Here is a 16,778-nt window from a genome sequence, read left to right as displayed (position 1 = left end):
AGAGATGTGCAGAGCTGGGGAGGAGGGAGGGGCAGCTGCAGAGATGTACAGAGCTGGGGAGGAGGGAGGGGCTGCAGAGGCACCAGCAGTTTCACTACAGCGGAAGCAGCAGGCATTCTGTTGTGGACCTTTAAGAAAAGAATCAGACTGTACAACTAAAATCAATTACTTCCCAACATTTAAAAGATGCTGTGAGCTTAATATCATTTTCTAGAAAGAGTTCTTGTTTTCTCAAATATCCAATTAAAAAACTTGGTTCAGAATTTTGTTAATACTTTATAGTTGTTTTTCCAATATCTGTTTTTTGACAGTTAAGTATTTTTAAGTTACATTTATGTATTTCATTGGTGTCCGTGTGTGTGTGTGTGTGTGTGTGCATGTGTGTGTGCGCGCGTGTGTGTGCACGTGTGGAGGGCAGAGGACAGTCGCAGGAGCTGGTTCGACTTCCACCACGTGGGTCCTGAGGGTTAAGCTTAGGCTGTCAGTGTTGGCGGCAAATATCTTTCTCAAATATTCCACAGTGAGCCATCTCATCACTCCTAAATTTTTTGTTGCTGTGACCCAAATCAAGAGGTAGTTCTAGACCCTAAAATATGCCAAGATTTCAAACATAATCACAATTGTCAATGTAATTTATTGTTTTACAGTGGAATTATTCAACATGACATGGGTGCTATAACTAATCTAATGTCATTGGGTAAAATAATCCATATCACTGCCAATCTTCCTACCAAAAAAAATGCAATCCACATTAAAATAAAAAACAAAGTTTTCCTTCAAATATTTGAAATTCAAATAATTCCAAATAGCAAAATCTTAATGATGGGTTGAAGTATCTTCTAAGAAATGGTTCTGCTTAGGGAGATAACAGCCATTTTCCTCCTGCACCATAGTCATTGACTTCAGGTGGAGTGTCTTTGTTTTTAGAGATCTAAAACACTAGTGTGCCTTTATGGTTTTTATGTGGGAAAATATAGTATATTATACTTTACTCTCAAAGTTTATAAAAATGATACCATTTAATGGATATACTGCAGTTCTTTAGAATAAGGTCAGTTTTGAACAATTTGGTGCCAAACTACAGTCCGCTTTGCTTGTTTCTTACCTATGTAACTGCTACCCACCAAAGTAAGAAATTAAATACAGTGGCGCACGCCTTTAATCCCAGCCCTTGGGAGGCAGAGGCAGGTGGATTTCTGAGTTCGAGGCCAGCCTGGTCTACAGAGTAAGTTCCAGGACAGCCAGGGCTATACAGGAGAAACCCTGTCTCAAAAAACAAAAACAAAAAAAAAAAAAAAAAGAAAGAAAGAAAGAAAGAAGTGAAATACATCCAAGAAAGATAACTTGCTAATATTATTCATTTTTATTTCAAATTGAACACCAAGATTTCTTTCTTCAAACACAGGGATTTTCTGTATAGTCTTTCTATGTTTCAGTAAAATGAGGTGATCTGAATTCTGTAATGGAGGTGATTTGTAACTCATTTTTGAAAAAAATAGTTATCTGTTTGCAAACTTCTGGGGGTTTAGCCAGCATACAGTCTAACAATGACAGAGTAAGTCAACTTGCATACATTCAGTTCCCCATTCAAAGAATATGCCTAAGCATTCAGGTCATTATGGGAAGACCAAATACATACCTAATTTTCTGAGTCTTTGGAAGGAAGCTGAGGTTAAGCACAAGAAGTGCTTTCAAGCAGTAACTGGAAATCACAGACCAGGACCATAAGGCATCTTTCTTACCACTCTGGACTGTGACTTACATCATAGCTTGCATGAGGATCTGAACTCAGGTGGAACACAGTGAAGGTAAGGTTGCAAGGAGAATGTGGAGAAGATGAACAGCTTCTTTCTCCATATTCTATTTGCAAAACATTGTACTTTTATTGGCCATTTAAAAATTACATATCCCATTCTTAAAAATCCACCACCACCAACAAGAAAATATTCCACTGTAAACATCCACTTTGAAGATTTTAAAAAGTGGATTATTAAGTATTCTGTGTGGAGAATAGAAGGGGAAATGAAGATTCTGAGGGAGCCTAGCCTCTCCTTCCTACCTGTACCCCCCATGACAATGCAACCTATATTAATATCACACTGTAGACCTACAACAAAGCCTGTACCATCAAAGTGAACCCAACTTCAAGAGAAGGCAAATGAAATGTATTTACATGAGTTTTATCAAAAAAAAAACAAAAACAAACCAAAAAACCAAAAACAAAAACAAAAAACAACAACAAAAATCCGTTTCCTGTTTAAGTACATAGTCTCCTTTAGCTAGAAATGGCATCACTATGTAAAACTCACATTTTTGAAAATAAACTAATATAGTTTAACTGAAAAACCAATTAAGTGCTTCCCTGTGTCATTCATGTAAGGAATAAACAATGTATTTCATTCTAAAGGACTACAAGGGATTCCACCCACTGAATGGTAACCAATGGGAGAGAAGAGCACAGTGAAAGTAATTACATCTAGGAACGTTATTTGCTAAAAATGACTTCATTTTCATTTCAAATTGAATTTTCCTCATGACTCCTTTGAACAAGCAACTGATCATTCTTACTATTAGTACAAAAAAAAAAGTAAGGGTAAATCCTTTAAGATGAAGGCAATGTTTAAGACAAAATCATCTACTTCAGCTCAAATGCTAAGGGTTCCAACTATCTTTGCCACAGTTTTCTGATAAACTGAACAACTTTGAGCCACTGTATGGTTTTGTAACTAAAGAGTAGCAAGGGTTACAATCGGAAATTCTGAAACACTATGACTTAACTATAGCTTTGACTTTTTCTTTCAAATATGCAGGGGTTATAAATGCAGACTGGTTATGTTAGACAATGTCTGGGGTTCACAAACTATTGACATAAATACTTTCCTAAAAATGACAAATTAGTAAGAATTTCCAGCTTTAAGGGATAATTAAAATGCACTCAATAGAACTTAAGAGAAAAAACATTCATTTATGAAAGGGTTTGAAAGACATTTTCTCTTTTGATGGTAGAAACCGACAAGAAGGTTCAGCAGTCTTTGACTGTTCTTGTAAAGGACCGGAGTCCAGTTCCCAGTACCCACCTGTGATCCAGTTCCAGAGCATCTGATGCCTTTGGCCTCCAAGAGCATCTGTACAAACATGTGCGCGAGCACAAACACTCACACTCACACACACACACTCTCTCTCTCATCCACACACACACACATGCATATACACTCACACACACATACACATATACATATATACATACTCACATACACTCTCATTCAAATGCACACACATACACATATACATACATACACACACATACACTCTCTCACACACATACCAAAATAAAATGTAAAAATTTTCGATGGGAATTCCTGAGAATGAAAGGATGACTAGGAATGGGTGTCAGTCACACTCTGCTTTGTGAAATCAATTTTGTTAAGAGCATTCACTGTGTAATAATTTTATTTTATAGATTTAAACAGAAGAAAGTGAACTTAATACCTATATGTGCCTGAGCAAATTACCTTTTTGACATTTGTAAATTTCAATTAAAGACTGGGAAATGAAAATAAAATTAAGTCAAAGCAAATAATTTGCCTTCATTTGGCAATACAATAAAGCTAACACATACAGTAGCATAATTAGGCTTAAATCAAATCGCAGTGGGCAAACAAAGGCTCAAGCAGAGTCTATACACATTCAGTAGGAATGACAACTGTTCAATGTGGAATGAGATGAACAGTTATTGACCTACAAACAAAGAAAATGAATTTATTGTTTTCAAATTCCAGAAACAAAAGTAACAGAAGAGCATATAATTTCTAACAAGCTGGTCTTATAATTTCTAGCTACAGTCTAATTAAATCATGTAAGAAAAATCTGTACATTTTCCTACCTGAGAAAATTACTGAGAAAGAAATACACTTTAATCACTTAATCACAAAGAACCTTCTAGGGTGACATGATGATGTGTACACATATGACAGGCCAGAGGCTACTCTCCAAAGATGGTTTGCCTTGCGGCTGCAGGCTATAATCCATGGGCAGCACATTTCCCATCAGTGCCAGCTCATTCCAGTGAAGCAGCACAGTGATGTGTAGAAACCATGGTCACAGATCTGGAGATGTTTACCTTGTCTGTGAGTGAAAGTATATTACCTCAGTGAAAGCTTCTGAGACAGGTCTAAGCAGTGAGTCCAGCAATGGGGTAGTAGAGTACAAATTTGGTGAAGACAGGATAAGATGATAGCTGCTGTCACGGGCAAGAACTAATGCATAAGGAACTTAGAAATGTCAAAGTTCAGCCAAGAGCCAGAGTGCAACATGATCTGTGTGCACACAGACGAACCATCGCTTGCAGACTTTTATAAATGAGCAGTGGGTTTCTTTTCATCACAGTTTATTTTAATTTATCCTATGTAGATTATTGGTAGAACTAAATCTTAGTCTAGTGCTTTCACTATATATGAATCAAAGTCTTTTGTTTAAACAGTGATTTATTGTAATTCTTAAGGTAAATAACAAATTCTAAAATTATAACTTGAAATTAAGCATTTAAATTTCAGATGACAGAGTCAATAATTGGTAACAGCTTCTTCAACTTCATATTAATAATCTGATTAAAAACACTAGCAACTACCTAGTGATAGGATTGAAAGAATCAGAAGGGATCTTTGAAGTAAAAAAAAAAACCAAAAAACCAAAACAAATCAAACATGCAAAATACTCCCAACACATGATCTTCTTTCTCATTGTATAACTGACACCGTGAAACATTTATAATACATGATCTTCTACACAATACAGATCTAGAACATTTCTACAAGAAGTTACAGAGTTTGTTCTTAAGGAGGAGGACTAAGATGGAAGGTGAGGCAATGAAATGTGGGGAGTCAGAGCATCCTGTGCACACGCAAGCTGCAGTCTCATCCCATTGGCTGACAGTTACATTTCAGTACATGGCTTTCAAGGCAACTAGGAGTCAGCACACATGAACTTCCCTTCCCATAGTTAAAAATTCCTTTAAAATCTCTCACGTATATAAAGGATTGTTGGTTTCATAGGGTATTTCCACCTCCCCCCTCAAAGGGCTCAAGAATAAATAGGGGAGAAGCTTCCTTCTCAAATCCATACACATGACTCTGCTGTGTGCTGGTCTGAGATCACCATGAGACAGCTGCTGTATCAGTGGAGGTAGATGCTTCTCCACCACCGTGGCTCAGCACGTGATCCACTACAACAGACCTTCATTATACCCCAGCCACCGGAAAGTGCTCAGTGCCATGTTTAATGCCCCCTAAGGTAACAGACTTCAAGGGTGCTAGACCTTAGAAGTGTACCTGTGTCATTACTAACTATAGGATGGGAAATTCAAAACTGCTATAAAATCAAATCAGCAGCAGAAAGACTCAACCATGACTGTAAAAAGGGGAAGTGATATCAACACTAACACCAAATGTCTCCTGGGAGAATCTTGTTCGTGCATAACAAAGTGAGAAGGAAGAGGTGCCAATCAATACCAACTGGAAGACAGGATCCAGGTAGAAGGAAAGGATGGAGACATGGAGGGGAAGGGGCAGGGGAGAGGGAGAGAGGAAGGAGACAGGATTGGAAAGGAAGATGGAGGGGAAGAAAGAGAGGGAGAGAGGGACAGAGAGACAGACAGAGAGAGTATAAATGTGAATATCAATACAGCAGAGAGCCAGGCAGCAACAGTTCCTGGACATACGGGACAGAAAACAAAGTCTGTGCTATGACTCTCTTTTGTCCCGTCTTTTGTGTTTCTAAATAAATTACAATGTTAATAGCACAGAGGCCACATTACCAGGCAAGAATGAGCCTTCTGATGGACAGAAATGATTTGGGGCTAATGACTTTTACTTTTTCTTTTTGTTTTTTCTTTAAAATCATACCTGAAAGCCTTGAATCCTTGCTAAATATTCCAGTTGTTTTGAAGGCTGTACTGAAGAACAAGGGGGAGTAGGAGAACTTCCTTTTAAACCTATGGCTTCAGCAGTAGGAGATGTTCCATTCATAAGGAGTTCCCTGGCAACTGTGGCTGAACTGGTCGATGAGGGAGACACACTGAAGAAAGAGCTTGAAGGTTGGTTCATATCTTTGGGTGATAAGTAGCCTAGAGTTGTGCCAGAGGTCACTCTGTGGCGGCTGGCTTCCATCTCTTGATAAACATCAGGAGAAAGATGAAGAATCCCTTTTGGAGCTATGAATAAAATAAAGGTACACTGTCAATATACTTAAAATAATACAGAAACACATTGTAGCATTATGGAGTCACTGACTTCCTTTGCTGTACTGAGAAGGAAACAAGAAACTGTCCATTGAGCCTCTTCCTGATGTCTGTGGAGGGAGTACAGCATCTATTCAGAGGCTGGCACTAGTGTCTGTGGAGGGAGTACAGCACCTATTCAGAGGCTGGCACTAGTGTAAAAGTCCCGTGTGGAGGAGGCTGGGAATGTACAGCATCTTCACCCCCACGTCCAGCACTTTTGTATCTCATGTAACAGAGGAAACATCTCCAAATATGCACCAACTGAGGCACAGAAGACAAAAGGAAGGCAGCATCAGTCCATGTATCACTTTCAGAGTACAGACTCTAACATCCAGTGGCCTACTTTCCTTTCTTTCTCATAAAGTCACCCCCTAGACAACCCTGGACACTGTGCTTTCCTCCTCAAAAGTCACCCCACAGACAACTCTGGACACTGAAGTTTTGGTTTATTTTTTCAAGACTGTATTTTTATTTTTTTCCAACGTAATACTTTATATTATTTGGGAATTCCACACAATGCACACTGATGACATTCACTTCCCATTCTTTCTAGTTCACTCACCCACCCTTTCTCCATCATTAAAAAAAAAAAATACCACAAAAAGTACAGTTTGTGTCACCCATATACTCATTGGAGCATGGTCTAACTCCCAGTGGCCATTTCCTTAAAGATAACTGAGTCCTTCCCCACCCCAACCCCACTAGAAGCCATCAACTGTGAAGGGTTACACTTCAGCATCTTTATCACAATTTTTAAGGACTCTCTTCAAAGGCTTCCTAGACTGTTTCTTTCTTTTTCTTTGGAGTGGGGGAGGGTCACAGAAGCCTTCATTCATTGAAGTCTTCAGAAGTCTGCAGTCATTGATAAAAGCAAAAGAAGCTTCCTTGCCTATAAGAGCTAGTTGCAGCAGGATCACTAATCTGCATGGTCTCTGATGGCGGCACAAACCACAGATACCAACATGGCCTCTGACAGCAGCACAGACCATGGATATCCACATGGCTTCCTGCCAAGTCCTGCATGACCATCAGAACAAACAGCAGGCCACAGATCCTGCCCCTGGAGCAGAGCTAGCAGGGCACGGGCCTCCACAGCTGTTGACAGTTGCTAGGTGTAAAGCTTGTTTGTATAATAACGTGTATAATTTACTTTACACTCCTCCTTTAGGAGGTGTTCTCCCCGCCAGAGTTAATGACTCCATTATAATCAGAAGCAGCACAAGTCTGGGAAGCTAATGACCTTAGCAAATCGGCAAATACTGTGACCTTCATGACAGCCCTTAAGGCTATAGGAAAGAACTCTGAAAACATTACTTCAAAAATTATATAAACAGATTTCTCAAAAAATATGCAAAAATATAAGGATGCAGCATGAATTATATGAGGGGCTTCATGGACCTAAAGGAACAGAGGCAGTTGCACTATGAGACAGCTTGTCAGAGAGATATTAAGGAAGGAGACAGAGAGATATAAGGAGTGGTGATTGTAGGGCAGGATCTCAACCAGTCAAGTTTACTGTCTGTGCTTACAAAGTCAGGTAGATCCCTGAGTTCAAGGTCAGCCTGGACAGAGTAAATTTGGGTCCAGGCATGGTGGGAATGGTGATCTCAGAGCTGGATCCCACCCAATTAGCTAATTCTCTGTGCTTATAAAGGCAGGCAGATCTCTGAATTCATTTGCTATGTTTAAAAAAATGTGCTTACTGTCTTTCCCTAAGAATCAAAGGGCTAAGGTCATAAAATGCTGATTTGTGGGATAACCAAAAGGGAACCTGGAGTAAATGACTGCATTGATATGTAAAGAAAAGACTGGGCTTCATTTGCAAGAGATAACTACCCAGAGAGAACTGCTGGGAGAGTGAACATTTCCCTTAGAATTTTTCTAGCAGGATTTCTGACTTTGGTCGGAACACCCATGAGCTGTCCAGAAAGGGTGTCACACAGTATATTTTTTGCTTTAACAGCTTTATATGCAAACAATTATTGCAATGAGTCATTGTCTGGTTCAAGGTTTCTGGTTTCTGAAGCACCTTAAATAGTGGACTATCACTGAGACCCATCTCGGTCGGATATTGTTGTTGCCCAGAATCAGGGTTGTCTGTGGCTGGACAGGCCATTTGGGGTGGGGAGGCCAGATGCTCAGGAGCTCCAAGCTGCTCCACACCTCTCTGCCTCGGTGCCAGCTCCCCTGCCTGCTCACCAGGTATGACCCACTTGCAGCCCACAGGCGGCAACTCAGCCAGCTCCCCTCGGTGCACGCCAAAGCAGGGTGAGCAGGGAGGCTATCAGCAGCTCCAGGCTAGGGACACGGGCCTCAACATCTCAGAGCTGAGGACCCTGTGCGTGCTGCAGCTGTGCTCTATACCGCTCCTATTCCTGTGGTCTCCCTGTCTGGTTTCCCCACCTTTCCACACACATGCAGCTCTGCTCTGCCATCTTTCCTCCCAATTTCATGAGACTACTTTTTAAAAACATCTTTCCCACAAGACCTGCCTTTTTAAAAGTTGTTCTGAAGATGCTCTAGGCTCTGCAGGGTCCTCTGCTGCTCTATCTCCCCCTGGCACACACACCTGTGGGTCTTTCAGGCTTCCAGGTCCTGAGGGTGCTGGCGGTCATGATCATGGTCATCTTGAATTGTGAACTCCTTTTACTTCTATTTTAAATTCTATGTATGTATGTATGTATGTATGTATGTATGTATGTATGCGTGTATGTATGTATGTATATGTGTGTGTATGTATGTATGTGTGTATGTATGTATGTACGTACGTATGATGTATGTATGTATGCGTGTATGTATGTATGTATGCGTGTATGTATGTACGTACGTATGTGTGTATGTATGTATGTATGATGTATGTATGTACGTATGTATGTATGATGTATGTATGTATGTATGCGTGTATGTATGTACGTACGTATGTATGTACGTATGTGTGTATGTATGTATGATGTATGTATGTATGTATGATGTATGTATGTATGTACGTATGTATGTATGATGTATGTATGTATGTATGATGTATGTATGTATGTACGTATGTGTGTATGTATGATGTATGTATGTACATGGAAGGAGGCCAGAAGAGGGTACTGGATCCCTAGAACTGCACTTGTGAGACACCTGATGTGGGTGCTGGGAATCTAACTCAGGTCGTCCACAGAAACATTAAATGCTTTAAGCCACTAGCCATCTCTCCAGACACTAAAGCTTCTTAGCTGTTAGCTCTGGGTTAGGTTAGAAATGGCTATTACAACCATCACCTTTCTCTCTCCTTAATGGCCCTGGGTGGCTGAGTATAACACATCCATTAGCACTCTCAGATAGGCTAAACAGAACTCAATTGTCTGGGTGGATCTCAGAACAGCTGAAGTACTAGAGGCAGGATGTATCATTTTTTCTTCTTAAGAGAGAATCTGGGAGCTAGTAGGAGGGTTGTCTCATCTGTAAGAACAATGTCATTGGCTAGAAATATAGCACAAGTATATTTAATTTTTTCCTAACAATTTTAGTATAGCTAGAGCCACATGGCTCTTCTCATGCTTGCCTGGGGTTCAGAAGCCTCACTGACTAGTCTTTAGATGTTTCCACAGGAGAACACACCTATGTAATATTGTAACATTGTAGTGTTTGGCGATAAAAAGCTCCATGCATTCATAATCTCCCATTTTCCCAAGGAAATGCTTCTACCATTGTAGAGTGAAAAATTATAGATACTGGGTATATAGAATTCTTTTTAGACATATAAAATATTCTTTAGGCTTTCTTTATAAAGACATGGAGAAACCGAGGCATGAAGCAAGTTAGGAATGTGGAAAGACCAGTCACCATTACTGGAACTGACCTATCTGCAAAGAGAAAGGAAAGAATGCAAGTGAACTAGGTGGAACCAAGCTGGGAACCAAGCTGAGAACCGCAGTGACAGGGCAAGGCCGAAGTAACGGGGCAGGACCACATTCTTGAGAAAGATAAGCGTACAGAGAGTTTTTACCTGACCCTGACTCCCGTAGGTTGGATTCCTTTGGAATGTTCCACTATTTTTATGTTATACCACCCTAGCAACCCCTCAACCCCTCCCCATTCCTTGGTTTGTGCTTTTTTCCCTTTAAAAACCCCACTCAAACTGGCTGTCGGGGTCAATTCCGCTCCTGCGTGGGCATACGAATTGACCGGCAGCTAGTTGTCACGCCCTAATAAACCTCGCAATTGCTCCGGTATATGGTGTCTCGAGCAGATTACTGGGTGGTCGCGACTTTCTGAGACTTGAGTGAGGGTCTCCCCTCTGCGGAGGTCTTCACCATGCACTGGTTCCCCAATACTTACACTACAGTATGTTAACTCCTTCAGGTGACACAGGAAGTCTATCTGACTCCGTTTCACTCCATTCTTGCCTACCAAATTCTTTGTGAAAAGTCTACGCTGCAGACACACTTTCTGATTGTCCAGTCTGATACCAATGTTGGAAAACTCTGCTAATTGAGGTCAAAGTCTACCATGGCTAGACAGTCTCTGAGCTTGATGCAATATGGAGACTTCCTTCATGGGCAGGGCTTCTCCTTCTCTGATCTTGTCTGGGGAAGTAGAAGCCCCACCCCCATCACCTGAGGTGTGGCACATAGCCTTAGTGAGATTACAGAATCAATTTCCTTTCTCCTGACAAGAACCTACTTAACAAGCACCTGAGATTCCTGAAAAGCTTCCTTACGCTAATGAGACATTTTGGTACCCTAAGTCCTCAATGACCTTTGCTCATCCTGGATGTTCCTACCTTCAGACTCCCAAAACTTTATAAGCTTTGAATCACCCCTTAAAGTCATTTACCATACATACTCAAAAGGTTTCTGAACACCTCCCCCTCTTGGTCATTTCTACTTCCTTTGCCCACATGGATCTTTCAGCCAAGGAACCACATACCAACCAACACACCTTTTCTTCTATTATCACTCAGTTTTGTGTGTGTGTGTGTGTGTGTGTGTGTGTGTACAGGCAGCATATTAGGGGAAGAAAATGAAAACAGATTATATACATGTGTGTGCCTCATTATGTGCAGAAGTAAGGAAATGCAGCCAAGGAGGAGAGAACTAAGGCACTGGACAGCATGTCCACGGGAGGCCTGCAGAGTTTGTGCTGCAAAATCCTCCAGGAGTTCCTAACAAGCTTCTCACCACTGGGATGCAAGGAAGTATGAGAACTAAAAAGCAAAAGGCAAGGGTTCTGTATCGTAATTCAAAAAGAACAACAAAGTTTTGTGCTTTCCCACAAGTAAACCTGCTTAAAATAATATGCATGCGTGCTTGCATGTATGTATGCATGCATGCATGTATGTATGTATGTATATACACACACATATATATTCAATTTTATAGTGCTTTTTTATACCTTTGCATTTGTTTTCATGTGCTATACATTAATAAGCATATTTTTTTAATTCCAGAGAAACTTTGGTTTAAAATATGTTAAGAAAAAAAAAATGTACTGTAAAAGTCTCCATAGTCAACAGAAGGCAAACCTGTTGCTTTAAAGATGTTTTAGTCCTTTTCATCTACATATTTTTACTTGTTATAACCTCAACAGAAGTCAAAATCCAAGACTATATGACATGAATTCTGTGTTTACAAAATAACACTTCTCTACTAACTTTAAAACCATGGCATCTGGGTTATCTGATTTTTTTTTTTTTGGTTTTGCTTTTTTTTGTTTGTTTGTTTTTTGTTTTTTTGTTTTTCAAGACAGAGTTTCTCTGCGTAGTCCTGGCTGTCCTGGAACTCACTCTGTAGACCAGGCTGGCCTCAAACTCAGAAATCCACCTGCCTCTGCCTCCCAAGTGCTGGGATTAAAGGTGTGCGCCACCACTGCCTGGCTTGTTTTTCCTTTTTAATGAAGTTCCAGGATTAGGGTTAAGGAAACAGTTTAGTGGTAGAGTTCTTCCTAGTATACCCAAAGTCTGACTTTGACCCCAAGTACCACATTAGAAACAAAAACAGACAACAAAATCCTACATTGCAGCACACTGAATGTTTCTAATTGTGACAATTTTAACCCTTGTTCACACAGACATATGTTTCCTGACGTGCAAGAAGAATTCTAACTGAAAGGATATGCATTTAGAATTGTTTTATATTACTGAAGTGCCCTAAAAAAATTGTACTAATTTCATATTCCCACAGAAATACTTGAAAGTGTCTTATTTCCTATTCTGGCATTGGATATTATGTTTAAAAAATGTTGCCATTTAGTAACAGTGACAGAGAGCAGGTCAGTCGTTGCCTGGGAATGAAGCAGGCAAGAGTGACAAATTAAAAAGGGCAAGAGGAAACTTTGGCGGGGTGGAGTGTAGAAATATCCACTTCACAGGTTTATAAACATGTCAAAAGGGATCAAAGTGTACAAGCCACATACAGTTTACTAGTCTTCAATAAGAGTTATATTTTCCAACTTGACAAGTGAAATGTTATTCCTCCATCTTGTTTACTGTATCTAAATGTACAGTATTTATAACTCTTATTTAAATAATTTAAATTATATAACTGTAAATTATATACTCAACTTAGTAAATCAAGAAACAAGGAAGACAGGAAATGGGGGAGTGGATCTTGGAGGAATCAAAGGAGGGATGAATAACAATCAATATATATTGTACAAATTCTCAAAGAACTAATAAAAAATAAATTAAAAAAGAGAAAGGAATCAAGAAAGTTATTATTACTTCAGACTGTGGATTTCTTAATTTTGATTTTAGACAGGACCCCTCTACTTATCCTTGCCTGGCTCCACGGGGTGGCGAAACTCCCACCTTTGCCTATCGACCACTGGGATTGTAGGTGTGCAGTCCCTGGCGTTGGTTACTATAAGGCAGCTCACAAAGAGGAAAGCAATAGAGCAATAAGGATGCGCCCATTCCCTCCAGCATCTCAGTGTGCGTGCTTGCATAGAGGTGAGGTTTCCTACTGCACAGCAAAGTCTAAGCTGAGTTTCATGTGTGAATAAAGATTTCCTTTTAGAGTCCACCTAGAAGGGCTGCCACAGACATGTGAATTTATGTAACTGGTGGTCAGTTTCTTGGTGGTTTTCAACTTCAATATTGGTAACTATAAAGATCACTAAAATTCAGGGTTTTTTTATGTTTTAAAATTAAGTTGCTTTTCAATAATATAATGACCTAAAATATGATCAAATAACAAATTAAGATATGAACATTTAAATATCTTTAACATGTCATTTAGGTTTTCCCAGAAAACTATATTTTTATTTCCAATGGGATAAACTAAACACACTTCTGCCAAAACAGAGTCCAGCCATTTTAAACAGTTATTGCCACCGAACAGTATTCAACTTGTCATCACTGTTCTGGATCACTTTTCCATGTAACTACCCTAGGTCTGTTCCTTGACTAAACTGTTTTGCTTATGGACTTCCACTAAACACCATATTTCCTTGCTGGGGCTGTTACTCTCCATTATATTCTAAATGTTCCCCAGCCCATTCTCCCACCAACTATCTGTTGTTGCTGATTTTTGTCGTTTGTCTACTCCCACTATGGGGCTTTCAGAATGTGGCCAGAGCGCACAGCTATGCTGCTGGTACAATACTGGCACTGTTCTAGAACTTCCCTAGCATTACTTCACTCTCACAACTACTATGAGGTAGGGCTTATCATTTATATTAAAGATGAGAAAACTGAAATTAGGCAAACTCATTCAAGATTACCTAGATGTGGTGTCTTAGATAAGAATGCCACCTCCCTCCCTACCCCACCCCATTTTTGAACATTTCATTCCCAGGAGGTACAACTGTTGGAGAAAGATTAAAAAATGTGGCCTTATTAGGAGAGGTTTGAGCTCCCATCACTCCCAGTTAGGTCTCTCTTTCTCTGCCTCCTGCTTGCAGATCAGATGGAAGCTCTCAGCTACTGCTCAGGGCCTGCCTGCCTGCCTGGGCATGCTCCCTGTCATGTTGGTCCCAGGCTCCCCCTCAGAAACTGTCATCCCCAATAAATTCTTACTTCTGTAAGATGCCTTGGCCATGGTGTCTCGTCACAGCAATAGAAAGGTTAACTACAACACTGAACAAGGTTCGGATTTACAGTACAAATTTAGCTAGATTCAAAAAAAATAGTCAAAAGAAAAGAATGAAAATAGCAAATTGAGTGAAAAAGTAAAACCAAAGAAGCCAACAACGTGAGAGAGATTTAAAAGATAATCTAACAAAGACTTTAAAACAACCATGATAAAATGCTTCAATGAACAAAGGCAAACACACAGCAGAAGTGAAAAACAGAGAGCCTCAGCAAATAGAAAGGTTTGAACAGAGGAGGAAAAAGGTAGGTAGGCTGGGGGAGGGGCCTGCAATCCCAGCACTTGGGAGGCAGAGGTAGAAGAAACCCATTAGTCTCAAGGCTCCTTGGGGGAAAGAGAAAGGAGGAGGAGGGAGAGAGGCAGAGAGCAGAAGAGAAGCAGAGAGAGGCAAACAGACAGACACACAGACTAAAATATCCAAATGAAAACCTTAAGTAAAAAGAGCAACAGGTAAGTTCACTAGGTAAGTGGACGAAAGAGCAGATCTGTGCCAGCACACAGGACAAGACTGTCACTCCATCCATAGTGTACATGCTACTGACCTCCTAGGCATTCCCAGCCATCCCATTACTAGACTGCCAAGATAGCACTTACAGCCAAGAAGCCTCATTTCCTCACTAATGGACCCAATGTGACATGAAGAGGGAAACGGGAAAACCGATGAAGGGCTTTAATTAGGGAGGAAGGAGGTCAGAAGAAGAGGGAGGAAGCGAGGGAGAAACAGAGGAAGAGAGGGAAGAGGCAAAATGAACACTAAGGATGTTTGAAAAGCCAGAAGAACATGGCCTTTTATATACTTAATAAAATTACATATAACACATGTGTACATACATGCATACATACGTATATAATCAAGTTATGTCACTTGGGCAGACAATGCTTCCGACTAAGAGAGCCACAGACTAACAGAAACTGCAGTACTAGGCATGAAAAATTCCATGTCTAGTTGTTGTCCAGGAAGTCCAAGGTTGTCTCAAAATATCATAGGTTATTGCTGTTGGTTTTGGTTGCTTCCCAGAAGTTGAAGACATCATGCATTTTGGAAACAGGACTCAGAGGATCCAAGTTAAATCTGACCTGAAAGTCTTCTCCCTGAAGACTAATGTTCATAGGATCAGAAGGTGCCATGCAAGAATCCAAGGGAGGGAAGCAACTAACATTCCTACCCAGCAGCGACCCTGTGAACCATGACAATGATCAATCAGCATGACAAAATGTCCTAAGGGGCACAAGTGGTACACACACTTTGGTGGTCATCAACAGTTCTCTATTGGACTTGAGGATCACTCAGTGTGAGGGAAACCATGTCTGATGCTGAAACCAACACAACTGCCTGGGGCTAACAAGGGCAGGGATCTTAAAGGAGACCCTACTTCACCACTTTACTAGGCCCTAATTCCTAATTGCATTCTGAAACTTATCCCTACACCCAACAGATACATATAACACTCACCTCTAATTGAAGAACCTTGCTTTGTAACAGATGGAGACTATTACAGAAAGGCACAACTGTTCAAAACACAGAGAACAACTGATCATAGGATTACCAGGCCCAGAGAATATTTCTACAGCACAACTCCTGCACCTAAGGCTCAAGAACCATTGCAGAACAAGAAGCTTAAAGATTTCGAGACCCAGGGGACTAGTAAATCTACTATGAGATTAAGTCTTCTAGAATGACAAAGAATCTTTACTCATTATATCTCAACAATGTGGCTATCTAAACAAGACACAAACAAAACCAACCCCAATCAACATGCTAGTGTGGAAGGGGTGGATTTCACTGGGCCCCATCCCTAGACAAGGAAGCAAGGGCAAAGAGGAAGGCTGAGAGCAGGAGAATTAGTCTTCCCCAGCAATGAGTTCACCTGGTTGGCTGTCCAGCACCAAGTGACCATCCTTGAAAACATACACATAGAAGCAGCACTAGATAGACTGAGCTCCTTGTGTTTATGCATTTATGCAAGCACATAATATAAAACAACTGAAGAGAAAGAGGCTATGATTGGAGCAGACATGGACACGGCTGGAGGAAGAAAAGAGACAGGGGTGCGGGTGTAATTATATTACAATTTAAACAAAAAGAAACATCTGGGCATAAACCCAAACAGACTATCTCTGATACTCTGTGGCAAAATGCAGGTCATATGAGGAAAAACACTATATAAAATGTTTAGTGCTACAATGGTTTTTGTAGAGTGTACTGTCTAAGTGTAAGAAAATGCTATTATATAATACCAAACTCAATGCAATCACTGAAAAGGCCATGTAAATGACATCAAAGAGACACTTGAGGTAATCTGAAATTTCTAATAGTCAAGAAACACATAGGAAAGTATAAGAAAACAAAAAGGCTAAGGGTTTGTCTATCTTGATGATTTTCTCAAAGAACCAGTTCTTGGTATTACTGATTCTTCATATTGTTC

General features: G+C 40.2%; 1 protein-coding gene and 1 non-coding gene across 6 annotated transcripts in view; one reads left to right on the top strand and one right to left on the bottom strand.

Moving 5' to 3' along the window:
• Stau2 (staufen double-stranded RNA binding protein 2) overlaps positions 1-16,778 on the bottom strand; it is a 254,960-nt gene that overhangs the window by 99,560 nt on the left and 138,622 nt on the right. For all 5 annotated transcript variants that reach the window (XM_028769084.1, XM_028769096.1, XM_028769073.1 and 2 more), the window contains one exon: positions 5,901-6,208. In XM_028769084.1, the coding sequence (XP_028624917.1) occupies positions 5,901-6,208 (308 nt within the window). The remainder of the gene's footprint in view (positions 1-5,900; positions 6,209-16,778) is intronic.
• Positions 8,133-8,193, top strand: LOC114623909. The gene has a single exon (XR_003711847.1). It is a non-coding gene; the product is annotated as a U7 small nuclear RNA (small nuclear RNA).

The sequence above is a fragment of the Grammomys surdaster genome, unplaced genomic scaffold, assembly GCF_004785775.1.
Source record: "Grammomys surdaster isolate TR1022 unplaced genomic scaffold, NIH_TR_1.0 64, whole genome shotgun sequence".
NCBI classification, from domain to species: Eukaryota; Metazoa; Chordata; class Mammalia; order Rodentia; family Muridae; genus Grammomys; species Grammomys surdaster.
Note: the sequence above shows the minus strand (reverse complement) of the source record. Positions and strands in the feature narration are given on the sequence as shown.